This window comes from Haemaphysalis longicornis, unplaced genomic scaffold (genome assembly GCF_048455015.1).
Source record: "Haemaphysalis longicornis isolate Haplotype H1 unplaced genomic scaffold, Haemaphysalis longicornis Haplotype H1 scaffold_2, whole genome shotgun sequence".
In the NCBI taxonomy this organism is placed as follows: Eukaryota; Metazoa; Arthropoda; class Arachnida; order Ixodida; family Ixodidae; genus Haemaphysalis; species Haemaphysalis longicornis.
Genome location: NW_027526295.1, coordinates 236,734,195 through 236,759,330, shown reverse-complemented (window position 1 = coordinate 236,759,330; position 25,136 = coordinate 236,734,195). Strand labels below are relative to the sequence as shown.

The window sequence follows — 25,136 nt, the reverse complement described above, 5'->3', positions numbered from 1 at the left end:
GGCGGCGCGGCCCCGCGAGCGGCGACTGGGCGCTGGCGCATTCACAAACGGGTACACGTAGCCATAGCTACAACACGGGAAAGGAAGCGATAATATAGCCCGGAATCGAAATAGAAGTCGCCATCGGGACTTTTATTGAAAGCGGTCATCGAATTCCCGCCGCAATAGTAGGCCTAGCACCTTCAGGCAGCTCAGCCGTTCAGCTCCGGAGGCGGCGCGGTCGAAACAACGCCCCTACCGGCCTCTGCAGTGTTTTGACGTCCGCACAAAGCGCGGGAAATTGAAACGAAAGATTTTCAGGTCGTTCAATGTAGTTGATTATTGCGCGCTGAAGTAATTAAAGTGCTCTGTCGTGTTCGCCAGACCATTAAGCATCGATAAAAGCAATAAAAATGGATCATAAAATTTTCGTTCAGTACTCCTTTGAAAGCCCTGCCTAACTTGCGTTTGCTTTTGCCGGCCTCAGCCAATCGCACGGCTGTGATATGGCGTCATATGTTCTGGTGCGAGAAATGAGCGAGTGAGCCGCATGGCCATTCCGTTTTTTCCTAATTATGTATCTTATTTGAGCGAAGTTTACGTTAAAATTGAGGTCAGTATGATTCTAACGAAGCAATCCATCGAACGAACCAAAGTTGTGTTTTGTCTGCATGGCCCCTTGAGGAAAACCACAAAGCAATAATCTAAACTGCATTAGTGATGATAAGGCGCATGTGAACAATGGGGCCCCACACCGTGTGTTCCTGGTAAGGATTATGTTTGCAGATTATTTTTGAAGGCTAGGCGGGACTAGTGTCACTAAAAGAGCAGTCCTTGCCCAAGACGCCGAGCGCAGGCGTCAGGCTAGGCAGGACCCAGAATTTGCTGCCAGGGAAGCCGAGCGTAGTGTCAGTAGATAAGGTATTAGACTAACGTCGTGACGCCACTGAGGCACGCAAGTCAGCAATGGCGGCAATTTTGGCATTTATCAGTGTTGCGAGATTGCCGCATCTACGGCCACACCGGGCGGCATCTTTTGACACACTTTTTGCTGCTCAAATGCTGTTACACGCGTTATCTTTGATTTGCATTCGGAACGGCGTCATTCGCGCGCAGCCACAGAGCAGGGAGGACAAGCTAAGCCTACTAGAGCTGACCGACTAAAACGCACAAACAACAAAATGGCGGCGCCCATGAACCGTCGCAGTGTAAGCAAATGACACGTAATGCGAACTGACCAATGATCATGGCGGCGGCTCGGAACAATAGAACAGAGTTCCGATACTCTGTGGCCTTATCTAGTGACACTAGCCGAGCGCGAGCGACAAGCTCGCCGAGACAACGACAAGCATTTCATACCCTCCTCCATCACCATTTAAAGCGGTTTACAACAGCTTTGCTAGACATCCACTTTTGCAGGGGGGGATGGCGACCAATTTTGAGGAAGGACCACAAATAAGTGCCTAATAAACTGTGTGCAACAGTGGTCGCAATGAGAGCAGTGAAATTGAAACAGAAGAAAGGGCCAAGGTGTAAAAATAGGAACAAATTTGTCGTTATGTTCTGGTAAAAAAAAAAAAGTCACTTGTAACTATGTTACTAAAAGGGCCATGTAGACATTTGTTTCGTTTGAAAAAACTAGCCTTTGGTAGCTCATTCAGCCATATTAAAGCCACAAAGGACGTTTTTTTTAACTGAAGAAATGCAAGAAATACTGAAAAACTGAAATGTTGCACAAAAAAATCACACACCCCTATGTCTAACGACGACGACTGTCAAACGTGAAGCTTTCTCGTGATGGATTCCTTGGTTGGCCAATCCCAGAATGTGAGTATGTGCATTCCTGGAGGTATACACCACTTTTCCAGGATAACCACAGCAACTCTCAGGTATGCATTCCATAGGCATAACATTGGGGTTTGGGGTCTATGGCGTGAATCGTATGCATTCCATAGGCGTAACATTGGGGTTTGGGGTCTACTGTGTGAATCGGTACCTGATGCTTGGCGTACGGTGAGTACATTTTCGAGTAGGTGCCGGTTGAAGGTGTTTTTCCTCAAAATGTGCATTAGGCTGTACATCTTGCAGCTAACAGCTTCACAGCATGCAGAGAAATGTCATCCTCATCGTACGTCGAGCTGTGGGTAACAGCTGTCGACGTTCACCCCAGAACATGACGTTAAGTTCTTATTCATCGCGCCATCGCACACCGGCATTACACCCGCTCACTCTGCTGCACATCAAACTTCAGGGGAGGGGGCCTAACGGAGCTGTCGCCAAGCTTTGCAGCGAAGCGTTTGAATCTTTCTACACCTCACCCACAATCGACATCATCGTCGGAGAAAGTTGGCTTTCCTGCAGTGTGTTTTTGCCAATGCACATCATCAGTAAAAGGCTGAAAGCTTCACTTTAAAACATTGTTATCAGTGCGTTCACTTCACGTTAACATCCAAGTGATACGACCAAACGGAATTAGAGTCCCAGTTGCAATTGCCTAGTCACATTTGTTGGTGGTGGCTCAGGTTGGCAGCCACTAATCGCACAAACAAGATTCTGTGGAGTCAAAACAAAAATCACCGGAAAGTGGCTAGGAGCCGTCATTGTTTCGTCTGTTTTCCTTATCTCTGGGATTTGTTTGAAGTTTGTGATAAAATTGGTACCACTGTTATCGGGACAGAGCAGTCTTCTTAGTGAACAAAACTTTTATTTTGTGTTCGTGGCCCCGCTAACCTAGTGTCAAGCCCTAAAATGTCAATGCCAATAGTGCTTTGATTCGGTCAATGATGATGTGGTCTGTGAGAGAGGAAATTTCAAGCACTTCATAAAGACTTTCATGAACATGCTATGCAAAGCCATATGTCGGAAAGGTTTGTCTCACTCCTCGTATGCACTATGCTGTAAAGTGATAGGCGATTTCCTGTGCGGACTTTTGCCGGAGCATGTAATAACCCAGAAGATAGTTTACTACAGCATTTTTTTTTCCGTACGCTTCGTTCGTTCACAAGGGTCAAGACAAGTGTTCGGACAATACTAGCCCAGACAATACAGGCACACATCGCACATCAGGGAGAGTCAAGCAGGCAGAAGACAAGAGCCTAAATATGGAAGAGGTCAGCTACTGACGTCAAAACAGAAATGCCATGAACAATGCTGTCTCTTCTGTTCACGGCTCAGAATATTCCAAAGAACATTTTTGTACAGTCTACTCTTCAAAATAGACAGAGCTCGGAACCTTTGTAGTGTGCGTTAAAGTGCGTGTAAAGAGGAAAAAAAATGACTGGACAATAGCTCGCTTCAGAATAACGTTTCTTTCTGCATATGGTCTTCTATGCGATACTTTTTTTCATTAAATCTGGCATAAAATACAGCTATGCATGCGATGTGTCGCCACATAGAATTACGGATTTTAAATGGTCCACATTATAATGCTGAAGTCAGTTTATTTCAGATTCAGAATTCACTGAATTCAGATTTAATTCAGACAGTTAAACACGTAATCATCATTTTCTTGCATCATGTTTAACTTAGTACTGACATTAGGCCCTCTATTTCTTTTGTGTACTTATGTATTTTTTGTACCTGTTGTTTGCCTTTTTTGTGGTGTCCTCATCATTTGTACCCTCCTGCCAAAATCCCCAAAGTGGGATTTCAGTGTGGATGAATAAAACAAATAAAATAAAAATAAGCTATTTATACCATACAATTAACAATCCCTTTATTTTAGAGGTCCAGTGAATCACTGCAAGGTTCTAACTGGTGCCTACCTATTACACTTCAAAAGAGACAATGACAGCAAATACGGGGGGGGGGGGGGGGGCTCAACAAGATTTGCTACCATATGCCATCTTTCTGTATGTTTAAGTTAACTGAGCAAGGGTGATTTCCCACTCTCATGAAGTATGATGCACTAGAACCAGTGTTTCGTCAACTAAGTTGTCTAGCAGGTACTTGCATTAAAGTAGTGATCACATTTTGTATCATTAGACTGCACTACTCAAATTAAACAAAAAACTGGGGACAATTTTTTTCATAACAACAATGGAGCAGCTTCGACAGATAATATTTTAGGTTCAAGCTAGTGAAAGCCACCCATGTATAATACAGTTGCTTGTGCCAAGCAGGCCACTAAGGTTTCATTGAACTAAGCGAAAGATCAGGCAAGTAAATGTGGTTGAATTAAGCCACGCAGTCAAATAAACTGATAGCAAATTAATGAGAACCAACAATTAAAAATTTAAGACCAGTAAGACAACCTCACATCAATCTGCGAGATCCCATTTTAACTACAGCAGAGGTGCATTCCATGTAATTGGCTTCAATGAAATTGGATTTAAAAATGACGTGCAGCTTAAATGGGCAAGCACTAGAAGTAAAGTAACCAACCTCTCTCCCTGAACATTAAACTAAACCGGCTGCCTCCTACATGATATCGTCAAGGCAATAAGCGAGAAATTTAACTCCAAACCACACTTAATTTTAATTAGTTGTTCTACGCACAAACAGCTCAAGATGATGTCAAACAATACAAGGCAATTTGCACATATTTCAAATTAGGAAATGGTATGTAGAAGGCAAGCATTGCAGGGGGCGGCAGAAAGTTAGATGGGCAGATGAGATCAAGAAGTTTGCAGAGATGATAAATTGGTCGTAGTAGGCACAGGACCGGGGTAATTGGAAAATAATGGGAGAGGCCTTTGCCCTGCAGTGGGTGTAGATAGGCTGGTGGTGGTGATGATGATGTAGTTTACACTAAGCTGAGCTGATGGTAGCTGAGCTCAGAATGAATTACACACTGGACAAGACCAAAATGACACTTAATCCACCAAAAAACCACAGAAAGCTGGGATAAATATGCTGGAAGGTTAGTAGGCCTGGAATCATCAAAAAAAAGTAATGCCCCTCATTTTATGAAACGCAAGACAGTCATTGTACATAACAATTAAATGCATGACCAAAAACAAACCTCTTGACAGACCTTGTAGCAGGATATAATCGGCCATAAAGAACTTCTTATCTTGGCATGGGTGGATGTGAAACCTCAAATTGTTATGCTGCCTATACAAGTACAGAGCTCGACAGTTACGCAAAAACTTGGTCCATGAAACAATGCTTTCTGAGCAAACGGTGGGACGTGGCTGACATCCTAGTTTGCCAGCTAGTTTCTGGCTAGAATTTCCAGCAAGTGCCTCCGAGTGGGGACACACCTCAGTAATTAACTTAGTTACCCAGGATGGTTAATAGAAGCACAACTATGAAACTATAAAACCCCAAATATCACTGTTGCATGCGAGGCAACCAGTAGGGGAACACACTACTTGCCAGCTGCTTTTTGAGAATACATGCAAATATTCAAAAGCTTTATTTAATTTGTTTGTTATTGAAATATTCCGGTAAGAGATTTGTTGCAATCTTGTCCACTTGATCTCGAGGAATGTTGGACGAAAATTTTCAGTACCAGTTTTACTTTGCTGCGAATTAAGGGGTAACCATATGCAGCGGTTTTGGTGAGCAACGCAAAAAGTGTAGCTCAATAAGTACAGTAAGCAGGTAGTGTGGGCAGTAGCGACAAGCGAAAAAGTTAATACACGGCCCCCCGTCCCCATCACTAGCAGCAGCGATGATGGACTGCCGCCCCACCGTCTATGTCACCAGCGACAGCAACATAGACTTCGGTGGCAGTGTATGAATTTTTTTCGCTGTCACCCACACTAACGGTTGAGTGTGCTCAATGAGTTACGCTTTTCGCATCCCTTACCAAAATCGCTGCATGGTATTTTCCCAAATACAACATCCCAAATAAAAAGAAGCAGGGCTTTGTGCTCCTCTAAACGATTTTTCTTTTGTGTGTTTATGCGATGTAGCACTCTTTACTGTACTTTCTTTGATAAGTAACCCCGGGATGCCGGCAGCATAGACATGTCACTGACGATATTTCGCACTGGCATAAAATAATTAGGGGGGCGACAGCGCAGCTGGAACACGGACAGAAAGGAAGAGATATAGACACCCTTGAGCGCTGGTCCCAGCGCTCCCAGCCCTCACGTGTGACTATAACCAACAAGGCCAAATAGCCACTTCAGGGCATAAAATATTTTAGGCACTCTTCCCCTTTAAAAAATCAACATTTTGGCAGACTATAAATTCATTCGGCGGTTATATTTAAGGTGTCATCGAAGTCTCGTTCACAAGTACAAGCACAAGTCCAAACACACACACAAAGTGTACACTAGTTCGTGAAATGAACTGACTCACTGATTTGGCTGTAGTCATCGACCAGTATGATTTCCCTCAGGAGGCGACGCGGTGAGCGGTTGATCACACTGTACACAGTTCTCAGGAGCGCCGAGAATATCTCGTCGGTGAAAATGATCACCACGGACACGGTGGGCAGGTTTTCCACGTCGTACTTCGCGCTGCGGCAACTGCGGAAGGGAGCAACAGAAAAAGAAAACGGGCGACCGTCGATAACGGTGTCACCTACGCGAAGCTTTCACATTTCACGTCCTTACCCCGGGGCGATCTCCTTGCGCAATGTGCTGACCCTACCGCCCGCCGCTGTAGGGCCGATGCGGCGAAGGATTACAGCTCGAACCGATTAATGTATACTACCCCGCCGTTGCCCCGAGGCACTCTGTCATGCACTGTCACAATGGGCAACTCGACACGACTTTTATTGTGGGCAACCGCTACACTGTCGCGTAGCGTGGACAAGGTTGCATGCGCTCTGCTTCAGAGATTGCGTCTCGCGTTACTCGGAACACAGACAGATCGTATCACGTTTGCGTCACGTACGACAGCAGAGGTGACAAGGACGGAAATGTTTATGGGGCAGAGGTGAAAATAATGACTGCACGGGCACTGCCTTTTTCGCTCGTGTATTTTTTTCTCACCCCGGCTCTTAGGAGCTTCTACTTGGGTCACATACCAGGAGTGACCCAAAACAAACACCAACCTTACTACTATGGTGGCATTTTGATGCACCTGCAACGGTGTAAAGGAACTTTACCTGCGGTGACGACGGTCGCCCAGTGTCCTGTTCAGGGGAATCCGGTCGCAAACGTAGGCGTTGAAGCCAGCGCGCGAGAACTCCTTGTCAGCTCTCTCCTTTTCGGAACCCTTGAGATGCACCCCCGCACCGTTCTTGCCCCAGTCCTCGTTAAATCTTCGGAAGAATTCCGCCTCGTCCGCATCTTCCACATCCGAAAGCAACGGGCTCTCATCGCCCCAGTCGCGCGGCGCTTGAACTCTGCCAGCCCGGTAGCCGCCGGCCGTAAACTTGCCGTGGTCGTCACCGGTGTCGGACTTTTGTGGGAGCCGTGCTTTGTGGATGACGCCATCTTCGGGGTGATCGTTGGAGCCTGTGCGGCCCCGGAGCAACAGCAGCGTGACACCGGCGACGGCGAGCACGGAGAGAACGCGTACGAGACTGACACGACGGCGCCGCGAGAAGAGTAGAGCCATCGTGTGCTCCCCTGTTCGCGGCCCATCAAACAGCGGAGCCGACGTTGTGAGGCGGCGCGCCGACCGGCGAAAGGTGCTCCCGCGCGTGGAAGCATCCTGACATTCTCGATATCTCCGACATGTCTGAAAACACACGTGGCACACACTCAGCTGGAAGAGCGCAGCGAGCAGCGGGGAACGTAGCGAGCACGGGACGCGCGAGGGCAGAAACTCTTCACGAATCACACTCGGCGGAAGGAAGCGCGGAAAGCAAAACGCAAGCTAGCAAGTTCGCAAGCCGCTGCGAGCCAGACGAATTCGAGTAAACTGGACAGATGAACGCCTTGTGGCCTCATTAAACTGCCATGCTAGAGAGTCAGCCTGCGCCATCTACCGAAGGATAACTGACTCTTTAGCTTTGTGCCGCGTTTTTCAACTCTCGGCAAGCCGTAATAAACACTGGTAGATCAAAAATGGTTGCTTTAGTATTTATAAGGTTCCCAGTCTCGTAAGATGCCGTACTTTCGCACGAGGTGGAGGTCAGTCGACCGATTATCTCACCTTTTTTTCTTATCCCTTCATGTGTACACTCGCTCCCTTAGAATCGGCCCTGTCCTCTAACAAATGTTAAAAAAAAATGCGGGCAAAAAGGGCTGGGTGGAGCAATCATTTCGTGCAAGAATAGTTCCAAAGAAGTTCTGGCAGGCAGCGCTTTCAAATTAAAAAAAAAATCGTCATCGTATTTTTCTTTTTTTTTTTTTTCTTTTGAGGCAGGCCCTACTGGAACTTTTATTTCTACATGCTATTCGCTCACATCGTGTTATAAGTGATTTGTATTTAATACCACCCACTTTGTGGTATATTTATGCTGCTGGGCGGCTGGAAACAACTGCAAAAAAAAAAATCTGGCTTCGCGTGCGTTGGTTTTATTCCACAAATGCTTTCGCTGTAAAGTTAGCGTTCATCCCGTGCGCATCCTCACCATTCGCTTCTTGCAGGACGGTTTCCGTCCAGACAGCCAGTCAGCGCTTCAATGTATCCGCACGCTCATCCCGTGCGCATCCTCACCATTCGCTTCTTGCAGGACGGTTTCAATGTATCCGCATTTCTTCGTTTACAGTCTAATCATAAATTAAACCGCTTTTCACCACCTGACCTGTAATCCGTCCAAAGCAGCAAGTGACTGGTTATGGGAATATATTCCTTTCGTAGTATGTAATGCAACCAATGAGCAGCGTGTCGAGCTAAAATTTAAAACCGAACGAAAAAAATGATCGCCGTCCCGCCCTGCGAAACTGGATGTCCAGCGAAGGTGTTGTAAACCCCTACAAATGCTGATGGGGGTGGGTATAAATGTTTCTCATCGTCTCGGCGGGCTTCTCGCTTGCGCTCGACATCTCTGGCGGGAAATGCTGGGTCAGCTACATAGCCTGACGCATGCGCTAGGTGCCTTGGGCGAGAACTGCTCTGACACGTCCTGCCTATCCTCCAAACATAATCTGCAAGCACAATTTTTAGCAGGAACACAGGGGGCTGGGGGGAGGGGGGGGGGGGGGGGGGGGGCGTCCCATTGTTCACAGGTGTCTTATCACCAATAATGCAGTTTCGATGCTTGTTTTATGTTTTTGACGAATGCTGAGCTCTATGCTGTATGCCTGATTAGCTTGACGCATGCGCTCGGCGTCCTAGGCGACAACTGCTGCAGGTCCTGCCTGGGTTTTGTTGTCGTTGTTGTTGTTTACGGAACGAAACCTGAGACTAACAACTTCGCTGTAAAAAAGAGGGAGGAGGCTCAGAGGCTGCCTTTTTATCCGGCTTGTGCCATACGGTTGCGTAGCGCTAGATGCATTTCAGGGATTTAGGGAGACGAGGTTTGCGGCCTTCGGTGTGGCGTTCCATTCCGCTACTCAATAAAGCGGAATCATGGTTTGCCGTGCTCCTTTTTTCGTGCTAGTGCGGGTGAGCACACGACGGCGCGCGCTACTCTGGCGCCATCTCGTAACGGGTTCCCGCCGCGGGGCACGTCTCGCGCGGCGCCCGCGGCGGCACTTCGCTTTCCTCCTCACACTTTCGCCATACTCTCTTCCTCCGCTTTACTCCTCGCTATCTCTTCGGTGTCCTCCTCGTCTTCTCGGTTACATCGAGGGACGACGGCAAGGGACGCTGCGAAACCACAGGAGAGGCCGCATAAGAGCTTCGCTCTAAAAAAATTTGACATGGCCATTGCCCAGACATGCGGGGGAAATGATGTTACCAACGCTTCGCCAAGAAACCACCAGACAGCACCATGCCGCAACCGCATTCAACCACAGTCCTGAATTCTGCCCCCAGGCGACGTAAAATCAGCCTAGTTGACAGTGTGTACAGTGGACAGCGAGAGCCTGTGCAAAGCCTCGAGTCATAAAATAAAAACTAATTAATTAATTGGCTATTAATTTGTACCATTTTGTATTTGAAGGAAAAGTAAAGATTTTCTTACTGCCGGAATCAGTTAAGCAATGGCTCAGTAATGTTCAACCAGCTTGAGCGATCTTCTCAGTACGAAATGCATGCTCTATCGCAGTCGCCATGATCACGTCCGTGTTGGCCTTTGGGCTCATGAAAAATGTAGTATGCTCTCAACGGGATAAGCACTGCATTTCATATCCCGCGGGTGAACCGTGCCCCTTCCAACACACATGATAAATTCTTCACAGCAGTCTAAAAGCGTCCTGAAAAATTTGGACAACCTGCCAAAAACTAATCTAGAATACACTTTCTGTAATTTTGATCAGGTATATATATATATATATATATATATATATATATATATATATATATATATATATATATATATATATATATATCAGTAATATTTTCTCTGGACATCACTATAGCACAAAATCTCCCCGTCATTACCCATCACCTGCCACTTTTTTCTTCTCTCGACAGCATTTACCACGTGGCATAGGCTTTCCGGCTTTTCTCCACAAGCCAACTGTGATGCCCCCAACCAGGGCCTTCGGTCTTCTTCTCATCAAACCATTCATTCACTCGTTCGTTCGTTTCCCGAGTTGTGCCCTTCCCCTTAACATTTGGAGGACTCTCACTGACCAGTTCCGATCACTCGAGCCCGTACTGGAGCCAAGGCGAAAGGGCACCTGGGCTAAGGTGCAGGGGAATGGCTGCACCACCTCCGTATTGCTCACAATAAATCTTTGCTCTCTCGCTCTCTCTTTCTCCGACTCCCCGCCTCTGGCCAGAAGTTTGATTTTTTCTGCGTGTTCTTTTTTTTTTGTGTAGCAATCACGGAGCATGCGCAACAAGTGTGCACGACTGTGCCGCGTATTTACAAAACGTGTTCACCGACTGTTTGCTACGCGGTGCACAAGGAAGCGGTGAAGGGTAAATGCTGAATGATTGATTGATTGATGAAACAATCAATTGATTGATTGATTTATTGATTGTTTGTTGTTCGATTGATTTATTAATTGACTAATAATCAGTTAAGTAATTAATTAATCGATGTATAATTGATTGTAGGGTTTTGCGCGCCGACGCAACGCAGGCGATGAAACGCGCCGTAGTGGAGGGATACGGATTGCATTTGACCACCGGGGGACCTTTAACGTGCGCCGAAATCTCGTTCACACAGGCGTTTTTACTTTTCGCCTACATCAGAAAAGCGGCCGCCGCGGCCGGGATTCGAACCCACGACCACGTGATCAGCAGCGCAACGCCTTATCCACTGAGCCACGGCGGCGGGTAAGGGGAAATTCTATGACTTAGAATAACGCACTACATTGGGTTGTAGTGAGCTAATACATACTTACAAACGATATCCGTCAAGTCCTGCGTGAAAAGCATCAAGTCACTGCCACGCGACGAGAAGGTGGCCGAGCACGTGCTGTGGGCGCGCGTATACAATCAGGTTTTCTCCACGAGTATCAGTCCGCGCCTCGTGTGCTTCACTTCGGCTTGGTTTCTTCAACGCACGTGCTGAACTGACTGACGATCGGCTATCAGCATTCGAGCATGCGCTTCCCTGCAACTCAGGCAGCGGGAATTCGTCGCAGGCAGGGGATCAGAAAAGCGGTGGTTGCCGTTGCACCAGGCGCCGGCTCCGCCTGCTCAGCACAGACCACCGTCCAAGTAAGACGATCTTCTTAGACTCTTAACACGGCAAGGGGCAGCCTTAAAAGAAAATGTGGCAAGGACGATCTCGTTGTGCGTCAACGAATCAAGGTCAGCGTGAAGACGCGCCCAAGAAAAACCAACTCAAGACTTCATGTAACCATGTGAAGGGCAGGTCATGGTCGGTAGAAAGGCCTTAGCGAGCACTTCCAGACCCTTTGGATGAGCCCGCTAAAAGTAGTAGTAGTTGGATGCATGATGGCAGCAGTGCCGTTTCAGGTCAGATTGGGTTATTAGAGCCACACGAATCGCAGATGAGGATTTGCTTTTCAAGGTGTCTGTCTTTAGGCTGGAGGTGTCAGTTCGAAGTGCAAAAAAATGCTGTACGAGCACTTTTCAAATCGCTTAACCATTTACTTGCACGCTTGTGGAAATTGTAGAAATTTTGGTTTTTAGAGTCGCCCAAGAGACAGTGCTGGATGTCGGGGCCTGTGCATAATGTTGTGCATGATGTCAATCGCGCGACGAACGCGCAAGCGGTGGAGTCTTTTCATCGGTGGCTACTTATCACTTTCAGAGCAGAGCGGCAGCTCAAGGGTCCCCTGTCTGAAGCTCGGACTTCATGCTCAATCACTTATATCGTTGCAATTTCATTATTGTGCGAGCTTTAGAATGTTCATGCGGGTGAAAACCTGCCCGTCGGCCTGCGTACGGCCATCTGGCGCGCAGCCAATGAAAGAGTGCAGGCCGTGACTCTATCTGGATTGCCGCCCGCACAGATGACTCATTTCGTTCCCGGGACAGCGTTTGTGTTCTGTGGGCTGTGCAGTTAAAAGTAATGATCAACGCTGCGCCTGGTACGAGTGATATTTCACCAGCGCCTCAACGAAAGTGTACCGGACTACGCGAAGACGTGTAGCCGAAACGAACGAGCAAATTTCAACGGCGTTTGGCGAAGCAGATAGATTGTTTTCAAACCTTTAATTCAGCGCCCGTCGCATAATTTCGCGCAAGAGGGGTAAAACGGAGAGCGAGAGAGAGAAATGAAACGTTTATTATTAGGAAAAAAGGAAGTGGCGCGATTGTCTTAGGGGTGGTGCCCTCCTTCCAGGGCCCCAGACTGTTCTGCTCCTCTCCGGGCTCGAAGAATTAAGTCCTTCTGAATCCCGAAGTCGGAGCTGGCCAGAGCTGCCTCCCATAGCGCGACCGTATTTGTGGGGTTGTTTCCTGAAGGCCAGATGATAGGGCAGGCCCATGTTGCGTGAAATAAGTTGGAAGGGTTTCCGCATTTATTGCATGCGTCTGTGTGTGTTTGAGGGAACATTTTGGATAGCCGGGATTTGTTAGGATAAGTGTTCGTCTGGATTTGCCTCAGCGTTTGAGCTTCTGCGCCAGAGAGGTTCTTGTCCGGGTTGGGGAAAAGGGCTCGTTCACCTCTTTGGACAGTGAGGCGTTCGCCAAAGCCACTTGGGAGGGGCTGCAGAAGGCTAGGACTGTTAGCCGCGCGGTTTGTATGATCGGAACACCAATTCCAACGCGTTATGGTCGCACGCATCGCTTTGAACCCCCTCCATTTGTCATTGTTTTGTTCTCCGGCGAGAATGTTTAGGGCGGCGCCATGACGATCGCGTACCAGGCGGACGTGTCTACGAGCACGCTGCTGGGCTTCTGGAAGCTGGTGGCCCGTTGGCGCGGCTCCGTGTACAAGCTCATCTTCAAGGAGCTGCTGGTGTACGGCGCTGCGTTCACGGCCATCGCCATCTGGTACCGGCGCTTCATGACGCCCGACCAGCGCCGGCTGTTCGAGCAGCTGGCGCTCTACAGCGACCGCGCACTCGAGCACATCCCGCTCTCGTTCGTGCTCGGCTTCTACGTGTCGTTCGTGGCGGGCCGCTGGTGGGACCAGTTCACCTGCATCCCCTGGCCGGACAGGCTGGCGCACGTGGTGCTCGCTTACGTCACGGGAGGCGACGACCAGGGGCGCCTGCTGCGTCGCACAATGGTGCGCTACGCGAACTTGGGACTCGTGCTCGTACTCCAGTCGGTAAGTGTAGGCGCCTTTTCTGACAACACATGATTTGCCCCCGTAGGAAACTGCGGGGGCAACCATAAAAAGCTTACGATACGCGGTCGCACAAGTATTGAGTTTATGAACGTTCGTGCACCATAAGTTCGTCACGTTTCTGTTTCTGTACGCTTTTTTATTTCTGTAGCATATCTTTCTTTGAGTAGGCTGTGTTCGTTTGATTAACAAGCTGCCTTTAATTTAGGGCCCCTGTCTTATTCATTAGCACAACTTTCGCTGCGTGACTGCGTCGTTGCGGCAATGACGCTTGCAGCGATGAATGCGTGTTGGAGTCTAACGAGGCGTATTTGTATGCATGCCCGGCTAACAACACACCTATTTTGCGTGTGGTAATCGAGCTTCATTCACATCACTGAAAGCTGCTGGCCTCAAAAGAAAAAAAGAGCTTCCAATAGCGCACCGTCGTATTTGGCGGGAACGAAATGCTAAAACTGTCGTTATTTCCTAAACTTTGGTACGCGTTAAAAGCTAAGTTTATTTATTGCAGAAGGCCCGATACAATTTTTGACCCGCGTGCTGCTGACGGGCTCATGAACGTCAAGTCAAATGTTTCATACTGCGATGCGTGCATGTATGTACCCAACGATAGCCTAGGTCGGTTACCCTATTCCCCAAGATAAGAAAGTTCATGTTCTGACTCAACTGCGTGAATGTAGCTACCGTCGCTAGTGAACCGAGTCATATTATACGCTAAAAGACTTGAAAGCAAAGTTGAGCTTTTGCGCATGCCACAGCGCAAAATGAGGGTAATCTATTTCGTGATTAGCAGATATTCTTTATCGGTAATCGCAGAATAAATGCGGCGAATACTTCCTGCAAAAATGCAGGAACTTTTTTTTTGTTTGATTTGTGTTTTTTGGGGGTTTGATTGGGATGCTGGGTTTGATTTATTATCATAGCTCATATAGAGCGCTAGTTGCACCATCAGCGGAAATCTTGTCTACTATGTGAGGCCTGCCGGCCGAGAGAATTCCGAGCCAGCAAGAAAAAAGTCGGTGCGTCTTTCTTGCTGGCCGAAACGTTCCCGGAGTTGTGAAGCACCGCCTCGTTCAACTGTGTCGATTACGAGGTCGCGGGCCGGAAATCGCTGAGGCTGCTTCAAGGCTAGGCCCGTAGCTTGTGGGATACCTTTTTGAGGTACAGAGAATCGTGAGGAACAAAATTTAACTCTCCATGCCGGCTGTGCGAAAGTGGTTGACCAGCAAAGCTTTTTAGCCCATGACATACGTAGAGGTGACACACAATTTAGGTGACAGGTAATAGTAGCAGATTTTATTTCTCTTGGGCGTTTAAGGCGATCACCTCTAAGGAAGACAGGTGCACGCACACACTTTTATTTTGCCTGTGTTTCAAAAATAGTGCCTATTAATCATAACTAGCACACTCCGAATCAGGTTCAAAGATCGAGGTCCAAATCACGTTTTCAACGCTCCGCGCTTGGTCGCCTTATCAGGCGCACGCGCACTACGGCATACTTTCACACACACACGCAGCCCCGAAGTAAGCGGCGATATGCGTTTGGTTTGCTAACAAGCTTGGTGTTTCTGAGCTGGCTTTCCCACATCCTGTTTTAGGGGCGAAACACCTTAGGACCTCGCTTTGTCCGGCGCTTGGCGTCCGTGTACAACGTGTTGCGCATGCGCGAGAAGCATTGGATTGGATTTGGATTGGATTGGAATTGTATACTCTGTACACACGCGTTGTCACTTATTTACATGCGCGAGTGGGCAATGCCACGGGTGATTTACGGTAAGAACGATCCCCAGTGCTTCGCCCGCTCGTCATGATTCACTTCGTGGAGATGCGTGAATTTTTCCGTGCGCGCACGGACGCCATATAAAATCCCGGATGCTAGCCTTAGAATCTTCTTTAAAATAGGAGCGCGAGCCGGGGATCACGCGCCTGAAGGCGGAAACAGCAGCGCCGGAGGAGGCCTCTTCAGCTCGTGCAATACGGGTTAAGAGGTGAAGGCACCGACAGCGGCTAACACAAGGCTCCTGGCGATGGCGAGCGAGCTGAAGGGGTTTCTAGGGGCCGGGTCAAGGGGTGACCGGCATTGTCCCAAGGATTCATAAAAAAGGTGCAACCAGGCTCTCGCTTTGACATTCTTAGAAAGTTCTGAGCATCAGCGCAATTTTTTTCCCCTGCGAAACAAAACGTTTCTGCGCACCAGGTTTTGCGCACCCGTCGCAGTGGCTGAGGCGTTGTGCTGCTGAGCCCAAGGACTCGGGTTCGATCCCGGCTGCGGTGGCATTTCTGATGGAGGCGAAAAGCAAGAACGCCCGTATGCCGAGATTTTACCGCAGTTTTAAGATCCCCCAGGTGGTCAAAACTAATCCAAAACCCTTCGCTACGGCGCGCCCCATAGTCGCGTGTAGCTTCGGCGCATTAAACCCCACAATCAATCTGATCGGGGGGCGAATGAATCAATCAGCCAACCATCCTTCATATAGGTCCAAATACTTGCATTAGTTCCCAGAACCATCAGTAAAGCTGCCTTGCGAAGATGATGACTTAAAAAGAACATTAGGTGGGGGTCTAAATATTTCCGTGGCCCTCAATTATGCGCAAACCCGCCGCGGTGGCTCAGTGGCTAAGGCGTTGCGCTCCTGAGCACGAGGTCCCGGGTTCGATTCCCGGCCGCGGCGGCCGCTTTTCTGATGGAGGCGAAAAGCAAAAACACCCGTGTGTACGAGATTTTGGGCGCACGATAAAGATCCCCAGGTGGTCAAAATTAATCCGGAGCCCTCCACTACGGCGCGCCTCATCGCCTGCGTTGCGTCGGCGCGTTAAACCCTACAATCAATCAATCAATTATGCGCAAACTCTTCGCAGACCGGGGGAGGGTGAGGAAATAGTCTGTACTAGTCATTAAATGAAATTTAGTGACACTAGCTGTAGGTAAGGAATTGTGTAAGCCGATTGCGCGTAATTGTAGGGTAGTTATAGGGTTGACGCACGGAACGACCTTTGTTCCGTGTGCCCTCCCTAACTTTGCGTGTCCTTAAACAGACCAAACTGCAAAGAGCGCAGTGCATTAGTGGTGTCCACGATGGACTTCACGAGTGCGCTGCGCTCTTTGCAGTTTGTCCTCTTTGAAAGTTGCTGTAATGTTTTAGATGCGACGCTGAGATCATCAGCTTGTCGGCGGCCATGTCCTTCCTGCGTGCGTCCGTCGTCGTCGGCGTCCGCACTCTCATCCGCTCACCCCCTCTCCTCTCCGATAGCGAACACACTCTCGCGAGGGGCATTGGATTGGATTCGATTGGATTGGCTTGGATTGGATTAAAGTGGATTGTGTTGCGTCATAGCCACGGCAGACGCACTGGCGCCGGCGCGTGCCCAGGTGAGAGCGAACACTGTCTCAACATCTGCGGGTGTGCGGCCCAGCGCGCTCTCACTCCGCCGGTGGGCGGCGCTGCGCGTGGTGCTGCGCATGTTCAGTACTGTCTCTCTCCGCGGTCTCCTCTCCTTCGGGCGCGCTGCGCATATAACCGGTGTGCCGCTCTCCGGTGGCCTTTCGGTCGACGGTTGCTCTCCGCTTGCGCTTGAACCCCCCTCAGCGTCGCATCACACCAGGGTTCCCGCGAGGGAAAGTGGGCGTAATTTTTTTTTTAATTCGTGCTCGCGCTGTCTTTTTCGTTCCGTGTGTATACAGGGTGTCCCAGACTCCCAGCTCTCATGCACCAAGAAAAAAAAAGAGCAATGGCGTTATTCGAGGAAAACCTGTTGCGTAATGTTTGCAACACTGGAGAAGCGGGCAGTAATTTCTTTCGTTAATGAGACCTAAATAATTTTAATTATTTATCTAGCGCGAGAAGTACTCTCCTAATCATTAAAGTGTCAATTAGACACTTGTAGGTACCCACGAGAGGCACCCAGCGACGAACTAATGGCGTACTCATTGATTCTGACTGTTAAAGAACCCCCGCGAAAAAACGAAAAATGCCACGTGATGGCGCTCCCGCCCGCTTCATTAAGCAGCGCCCTCTAATAGGCCGATTGAAAGCAACTGCTTTGCCTGTCATCCACCCGAAGTGACAGTGCATCACCTTGATAATGGCACGCAAGGAAGGAGCAGCAACGGCAAGCTTCGCGGGGCGTGTGGCAGATAAGGCACAAACTGGGACGATTTCTTCTTTCTTTCTTTTCTTTATTTCATTCTGGCTAACTCGGAGGGAGCCTGCTTGAGGGCATCGCTTTACGTGGCGGGGGGGGGGGGGGGGGAGCGCTGTCACGTGGTATTTTCATTTTTCGCAGGGTTTCTTTAACAGTCAGAATAAATGAGTACGCAATCAGTTAGTCGCTGGAATACCGCAGTTAGATGCCTCTCGTGCGTACCCACAAGTGCCTCGTTGACACTTTGATGATTCAGACAGTACTCCTCGAGTTATATAGTTAATTATAATTAGGTCTCATTAACCAAAAAAAAATTACTGTCCGCCTACTCCACTGTACTCGAAACATTACGCACTAGGTTTTCTTCGAGTAACGCCATTTCTCTTTTTTAAGATCTTGGTACATGATAGCTGGGGCACCCTGTATACTCCCAAGCTTTTCTGTATTCTATATCTTTGCGGGCCGCAGTCGAACAGTTGGTGACACTACTCCGTATACATGTACGCGCAGGTGAGCGGCTCGGTGAAGAAGCGCTTCCCGAGCACGCAGCACCTCGTGGAGGCCGGCTTCATGACATCCGAGGAGTGCTCGCTGTACGAGTCGACGCCGAGCCGCACCAACCGCCACTGGCTGCCCTCGGTGTGGTTCGTGAACCTTGCCAACTCGGCCGTGCGCCAGGGCCGGCTCCAGTCGGGGCCCCCGCTCAAGCACCTGCTCGAGGAGCTCAACCAGTTCCGCGAAAAGTGCTCCTTGCTCTGGTGCTACGACTGGGTCACCGTGCCGCTCGTCTACACGCAGGTCGCCTACTCATCCCTGTTGAGGGTGTCAACTTAAATGAACAACCACGCGTCCGAACCTATGCTGTTCCAGGTGGTGACGCTGACGACGCACCTGTTCTTCGTGACGTGCCTGGTGGCTCGCCAGAGCCTGGACCCTGCGCGAGGCTACCTGGGCCACCAGCTGGACGTGTACTTCCCCTTCTTCACCTTCCTCCAGTTCATCTTCTTCATGGGCTGGCTCAAGGCATGCACGCCCCACCTCTCTACACAAGCAGCTAAAGGCTGTCAAAACGGGAAGCACCTCCGTCTCTCTCTCTCTCTCTCTCTCTGTGTGTGTGTGTGTGTGTGTGTGTGTGTGTGTGTGTGTGTGTGTGTGTGTGTGTGTGTGTGTGTGTGTGTGTGTGTGTGTGTGTGTGTGTGTGTGTGTGTGTGTGTGTGTGTGTGTGTGTGTGTGTGTGTGTGTGTGTGTGTGTGTGTGTGTGTGTGTGTGTGTGTGTGTGTGTGTGTGTGTGTGTGTGTGTGTGTGTGTGTGTGTGTGTGTGTGTGTGTGTGTGTGTGTGTGTGTGTGTGTGTGTGTGTGTGTGTGTGTGTGTGTGTGTGTGTGTGTGTGTGTGTGTGTGTGTGTGTGTGTGTGTGTGTGTGTGTGTGTGTGTGTGTGTGTGTGTGTGTGTGTGTGTGTGTGTGTGTGTGTGTGTGTGTGTGTGTGTGTGTGTGTGTGTGTGTGTGTGTGTGTGTGTGTGTGTGTGTGTGTGTGTGTGTGTGTGTGTGTGTGTGTGTGTGTGTGTGTGTGTGTGTGTGTGTGTGTGTGTGTGTGTGTGTGTGTGTGTGTGTGTGTGTGTGTGTGTGTGTGTGTGTGTGTGTGTGTGTGTGTGTGTGTGTGTGTGTGTGTGTGTGTGTGTGTGTGTGTGTGTGTGTGTGTGTGTGTGTGTGTGTGTGTGTGTGTGTGTGTGTGTGTGTGTGTGTGTGTGTGTGTGTGTGTGTGTGTGTGTGTGTGTGTGTGTGTGTGTGTGTGTGTGTGTGTGTGTGTGTGTGTGTGTGTGTGTGTGTGTGTGTGTGTGTGTGTGTGTGTGTGTGTGTGTGTGTGTGTGTGTGTGTGTGTGTGTGTGTGTGTGTGTGTGTGTGTGTGTGTGTGTGTGTGTGTGTGTGTGTGTGTGTGTGTGTGTGTGTGTGTGTGTGTGTGTGTGTGTGTGTGTGTGTGTGTGTGTGTGTGTGTGTGTGTGTGTGTGTGTGTGTGTGTGTGTGTGTGTGTGTGTGTGTGTGTGTGTGTGTGTGTGTGTGTGTGTGTGTGTGTGTGTGTGTGTGTGTGTGTGTGTGTGTGTGTGTGTGTGTGTGTGTGTGTGTGTGTGTGTGTGTGTGTGTGTGTGTGTGTGTGTGTGTGTGTGTGTGTGTGTGTGTGTGTGTGTGTGTGTGTGTGTGTGTGTGTGTGTGTGTGTGTGTGTGTGTGTGTGTGTGTGTGTGTGTGTGTGTGTGAGAGAGAGAGAGAGAGAGAGAACAAACTTTATTGTCCGCAGAACCTAGGTCCAGGTGCTCATTTCAGGGTTCAATTCACGGGGTCCACGCAGTGCTGGAGAATGTAGTAATAATAATAACCGACATCATCATCAACAAAAGCCTACTAGGCTACGCGACAAAAATGAAAGAGTGCGATGTTTGAATTCCCCGTGCGCAGCCGACCTCGTTTTCGAGCCTTCCTTATCCCCTTTCGTACGTGGCGGAAGGCCGAAGTGCAGAGCGCCCCTTTTCCGGAGCACGCTACGTGTGGCTACGTTACGACAGATACATGGCCAGTGCAGAAACTTGGACAAAAGAAAAATAACAAACATGGCGTCACTTGAAACGCATTCTTTGTGGCTTTCTTGCTGCCGTTTCAGGTTGCCGAGCAGTTGATCAACCCATTCGGGGAAGACGACGACGACTTTGAGACAAATTGGCTCATCGACCGGCACACACAGGTTCGGCACAAACATGTTCCAGAAGCTGCGCGTCCCACGGCGACCGAGTAACTAACATCCTAGAGAGTTAGCATAGTGGTTTGCGTACGCTCACGCTACGACGGTTTTGATACAATATGGGGATAGAGAGGAGGAGAGGTGATTTTATTTGCTCCCGTCAATTAGAGCACAGGGTAAAGCTTGTGTCTGGACCCCAAATCATTCTCCTTAACCGTCGGCCGGGATTCTTTGGGGCTGTTGCAACTGGGCGGGCCGAGCAGCAGCCGGGAAGAGGTCCAGACCGTAGGCTAACGTAACTGTTTACTTCATAGCGAGAGGTGAGCCGAAGCCCAAAGAACAATGCCCCGACTGGCGAGGTTACAATACAGGACTCGAGCAGAGTGACAGCATGGATTCGCTGCTCTAACAGGAATGGGTTACAGCGCTTGCGGGGTCTTTTTATACCCAAAAGCGGTAACGGTAAAAACAGCGTTCCCTCTACATTTTGCGCACGCTACGCACTTCACAGACACACACAACGCTCTTTCCAGAGTTCGTAAGCAGTCGGTAGCCTCGGCGCACGTTGAGGGGAGAGACGAGGACTCCGCTGAAATCGCGAGGCCTCTGTGTCCTTGAACAAGTCTCGACGTGCCGCTGGCAACCGCCGGAGTTTGGAGCGCGTTGAAAGCGAGGCATCTGGCCCGGCTTGTCGAAACTTGAATGATGAGTCACCGACATGGTGGCGCCTGACGGCTGAAAGGCGCACGCAGTGGCTTCGCCGCACAGCCGTGGAGTGATGCGGGAAAGTACGGCGGCGCTGGCCGATTCGTAACAGGGCGCGGCGGCAGACAGGGAGAGGCCGATTTGATCCCCTTTTTCCTGGTTGAGTAGCAAGGACTCTGAGGATTGCAGATCTGGCTAGTTAAAACTAGGGCATGTCCACACCATGTGGACTGAGCGATTTTTAACATCTAATTGGATGGCATGTGGAACGGCCTGCGCGTTACTAATACTTGTAAGCCTTGGAAGTGGTAGACTGTACGACGCGGCTTCGCAGGTTTCCTACATGGCTGTGGACGAGATGTACGGCAAATTTCCGCGCATGGAGCGCGACTTGCACTGGGACAGCCAGGAACCCGACCTACCATACACGGCCGCTGCAATCGTTCACAAAATACCCACCTACCGCGGATCTACTGTCAACATCGGATGAACGAACGCCTGACAGCCCGCACCTCCGGCGCTCGAAGAACTCACCTGGGAAATCCGTCCCTCGGAGATACGTGGTACAGCGAACCAACGTTAAGACTGCTGGGAAGATACTTTTTAAAATACTGTAATGAAGTCGCGAAGCCCCGGAAGCCCCCATTGCGGCGAATGCTGCAATTATCCAATTGCTAGCGCCTGGTGCCGTAGGGTCTTCTTGGATGCGCTCAGGTTTCAAACCTCTTTTAAACGGCACGAGTCTTATCGCCCCTGGCTAGTTTTTAATCACCGGTACATGCCGTTCAGGAAGCCTTGTTTTGTACATGGTGAATAGTGCCCTGTTCAATGCTTTTATTGCCGGGCTCACGAATGTTTACGCTGTGTACGGCCAGTTCAAGCGTCGATGGCACTCTGTTCCTCTTATACGGATGCCTTATCTAAGCTTTAGGCTATAGGTTGATTGGAAGTAGCAAATACTGTAATAGGTAACTGCTTGATAACGGCGTACACGCATGACCCGAAAACAGGTCAGATCTAAGTCATAAGGCGTGCAGCTTTCATGGTGAAATCTGCACGCTTCTTTCCGTATAAATGCGCATTAGAGACAGCAAGACGGTGTCGACTAGTCGCTGGGCTTTTATTCCAACTGACGGGAGCTGTCAACGTCTATGCCTGTTTTCCGTATTTTGTTCGTATCATTTTTTTCTTTCACTTCGACGCTAAGCGCCAAAAGGAAATTCGTTTCTGCCTGTGTCTGCCTTTCCTTGAACTCGGAGGACTCTATATTTTACTATTAAACTGATCTGTATTTTATGCAACCACTGCGTTGTCCCAATTTCTCGGCGATGAAGATGAGTAAGCGCGAGCATGCACGCACGGCGTCCACTTATTACGGCCATGATTTAAGGGTCCAACCAACCAACCAATTGTAACGGCGGAACGAAAGCTGCAACCGCAGCACCATGTCGGCTGCAGTGAAATTCCCCCACAATATTCAGGGTACCGCTTCGAAGTCCCGCGGGTTGAGTAGACGGCTTTTTTAATGCTTTCGTACTAAACAATGTAGCGGGAATGACATGCCTTCGATGAGATTGAGGCGCAGGGGAATGATATATAATTGCGCACTCGTTTATTCTGACGGATAAACCCGCGAAATATGAAAAATACCACGTGACGGCGCCCCCGCGCGCATTGGCGCGCATCGTAAAGCAATGCACTCAAACAGGCTGCCTCTGAGTTAGCTAGAATGAAATAAACAAAATAAAGAATAAATCGTGACCGAGTTTGCGCCTCATCTGCACGCGCGCCCCGCGAATCTTGCTGTTGCTGCTGCTTTCATGCACGTCATTATCAAGTTGATGCACTGTCTCTTCAGGCGGGTGACAGGCGAAGCAGTTGCTTTCAATCAGCTTATTTGGGGACGCTGCTTTACAATGCGCGCGGAATCGCCGTCACGTGGTATTTTTCATATTTCGCTGGTTTTCTTTATCCGTCAGAATAAATGAGCACGCAATTAGTTCGTCGCTGAAAATACCGCTCTTAGATGCCCCTCGTGGGTACCTACAAGTGCCTCATTGACACTTCAGTGATTAGGACAATAATTCTCGAGTTAGATCATTAATTTCAATTAATTAGTTAAGTACCATAAACGAAAAAAAATACTGTCCGCTTCTCCACAGTACTGCAAACATTACGCACTAGGTTTTCTTCGAGTAACGCCATTTCTCTTTTTTTAAATCGTGGTGCATGATAGCTGGGACACCCTGTATATGATTGTTGTGGGGCAGTAATTGTGGGAAGCGACAAGGCGAACTAGTATTGGGGACCGTATTAAAAGTCGGAGAGCCCGATCGAAGTAGAGGGAGAGAAGGATAGATGCGGAAGAGACGAGGGATATGCGGGCGAAAAGCTGTAGCGGAGGGCGGTTGCGTCAGGGAGGGGAAGGGAAATCTGGACGGGGAAGAGGGGGAAATCGGTAAAGGAAATATATGGGAGAGCACAAGAAGAATTGGCGGTGTTGAAGGGAACTGGGGGAGGGAGAGCATATATGGTGAGGGAGAGGTTGGATGTCGGTGAGAGCCATAAGACTAAAGGAAGGACATGAGGTACCTAGTAGGGTGAAGGTGTTGAATCGGAAAGGAGGGGGAGTTTAGGAGAGGGAAAGGTAGCAGAGACAGAGGGTTGGCGAAAGGAGGAGGGGTCAGGTGGGCGATGGATGCGAAGGAGAGGAGGTAGAAGTTGCGGGCGCGGGAAGGAGTATTGAAGGGGAGTGATGAGCCAACACCCTCTAGACTTATTGGATGAACGCCGAAGGAAGGGAGGAGCATGAAATGGGTGGAGTTTTAATGAGCAAACAGAAAAATAAAGAAGTCAGCTGGCGTTTTCCGTTCAGAAAGCCCCATTAAAGTTTTTTTAGCCGCTCAAGTGCGAAACCACCCCCTTGCCCTCTTCCCCCATCCGAGCCTACAAGAAAAATATTCCTGCACTTTTGCACCGTGACACCGCCATTATGCAATGGACACAAGCAACAGCTTTACCGGCAAGATTTGAGGTCACGTCACTTCGAGCAAGTGCTTCGTCTTGGCTACGGCTCAGAGTTTAATAATAAAAAAAAACTCAACAGCATTACTGCGGAATCACGCCATCGTTCGGTGAAAAAGCAAAATATTCACCGCTTCGACCAACGCCATCGGTCTAACCTTGCTCTTCCTCGCGCGCTGATAAGCGTGGAACCCGGCTCGCAAGAGATGCCGCTGCAGTGCATAGTTGCAATGGTTGCAATCAAAGCGGTGGTGCCACTCGCTCGAGTGACGGCAAACTTCGCTCTTCCGCGCGCAATGCCGCGCACGCCGCATAAGCCCAAAAGTCCGGCTATCCGCGCAGTAACATAGCAAGACCGCAGCGTGTACGCGGTGAGTGGTAGAGCCTAATAATGTTTCCTCCTGATTTCGAAAGACGGAGCCACCAACAAGAGTGGGAATAGTGTGACTCTAAGTGGGAAATTTGATTGCGAGCGTTCTCGAGCTGCGGAACTTTCAGAAAGCCTAGCGCTAAACCTATTTGCCTCAGAAGAATTATACCGGCATGTATGCAATCAGAAGAGCCAAAGGGAGGGAATGTTGCGAACAGAATTTCTATATTGTGTGGGAATCGTGGAGAACTGCGACCTGCGATCCCGAGCCAGCGCGCGCTTCGGGAGAGACGCTTGTGCGCTGGAACCGGTCCGGCGCTCCGCTGGTTCGTCGGCGTCCCCCGAGAGATGGCGCCACCGATGTGTGCGGGGATAGGCGCGCGGGCGGCGCGAGGGTGCGCGCACGGGAGAAGGGAGAGTCTCGTCGGAGACCCGGTCGGGGCGACATCGGCGGAACGCGGCGGTGATGGATACTTGTGTCTCAGGTGGGAGCTTTGTTTGTCGCGCGCCGTGAGTGCCTGCCTCCCGTTCGCGGTCACGACCCGGACGGCGTGATTCGTGAACGCCGTCGA

General features: G+C 49.5%; 2 protein-coding genes across 6 annotated transcripts in view; one reads left to right on the top strand and one right to left on the bottom strand.

Moving 5' to 3' along the window:
- Positions 1 to 7,819, bottom strand: part of LOC144170185 (polypeptide N-acetylgalactosaminyltransferase 1-like) — a 46,480-nt gene extending 38,661 nt beyond the window's left edge. For both annotated transcript variants that reach the window (XR_013322574.1, XM_077699811.1), the window contains exons 1-2: positions 6,986 to 7,819; positions 6,232 to 6,401 (exon numbers count right to left, since the gene is read on the bottom strand). Coding sequence is in view for 1 of the 2 variants with exons in the window: in XM_077699811.1 (XP_077555937.1) it covers positions 6,232 to 6,401; positions 6,986 to 7,440 (625 nt within the window). In the remaining variant the exon portion in view is untranslated. The remainder of the gene's footprint in view (positions 1 to 6,231; positions 6,402 to 6,985) is intronic.
- Positions 7,820 to 11,314: 3,495 nt separating this feature from the next.
- On the top strand, positions 11,315 to 22,471 carry LOC144170184 (bestrophin-3-like). 4 transcript variants are annotated; one of them, XM_077699807.1, is made up of 6 exons: positions 11,323 to 11,550; positions 13,142 to 13,576; positions 18,248 to 18,535; positions 18,608 to 18,760; positions 20,388 to 20,468; positions 21,505 to 22,471. In XM_077699807.1, exons 1-6 carry the CDS (start codon positions 11,434 to 11,436, stop codon positions 21,658 to 21,660), a joined length of 1,230 nt encoding a protein of 409 aa, XP_077555933.1. In that variant the 5' UTR covers positions 11,323 to 11,433; the 3' UTR covers positions 21,661 to 22,471. The 4 variants fall into 4 exon arrangements, with proteins under 4 accessions (XP_077555934.1, XP_077555933.1, XP_077555935.1 ...); XM_077699809.1 differs by having other exon boundaries at positions 11,395 to 11,550; positions 13,133 to 13,576; XM_077699810.1 differs by lacking the exon at positions 11,323 to 11,550 and adding an exon at positions 12,348 to 12,389.
- Positions 22,472 to 25,136: the final 2,665 nt, after the last annotated feature.

Excerpts from the sequence above, each read along its gene's own strand:
- LOC144170184 (XM_077699807.1), top strand. The coding sequence starts at position 11,434 with ATGCGCTTCCCTGCAACTCAGGCAGCGGGAATTCGTCGCAGGCAGGGG. Across the intron at positions 13,577-18,247 it reads TCGTGCTCGTACTCCAGTCG|GTGAGCGGCTCGGTGAAGAA; the intron begins GTAAGTGTAGGC and ends ATGTACGCGCAG. Across the intron at positions 18,536-18,607 it reads TGCCGCTCGTCTACACGCAG|GTGGTGACGCTGACGACGCA; the intron begins GTCGCCTACTCA and ends ATGCTGTTCCAG.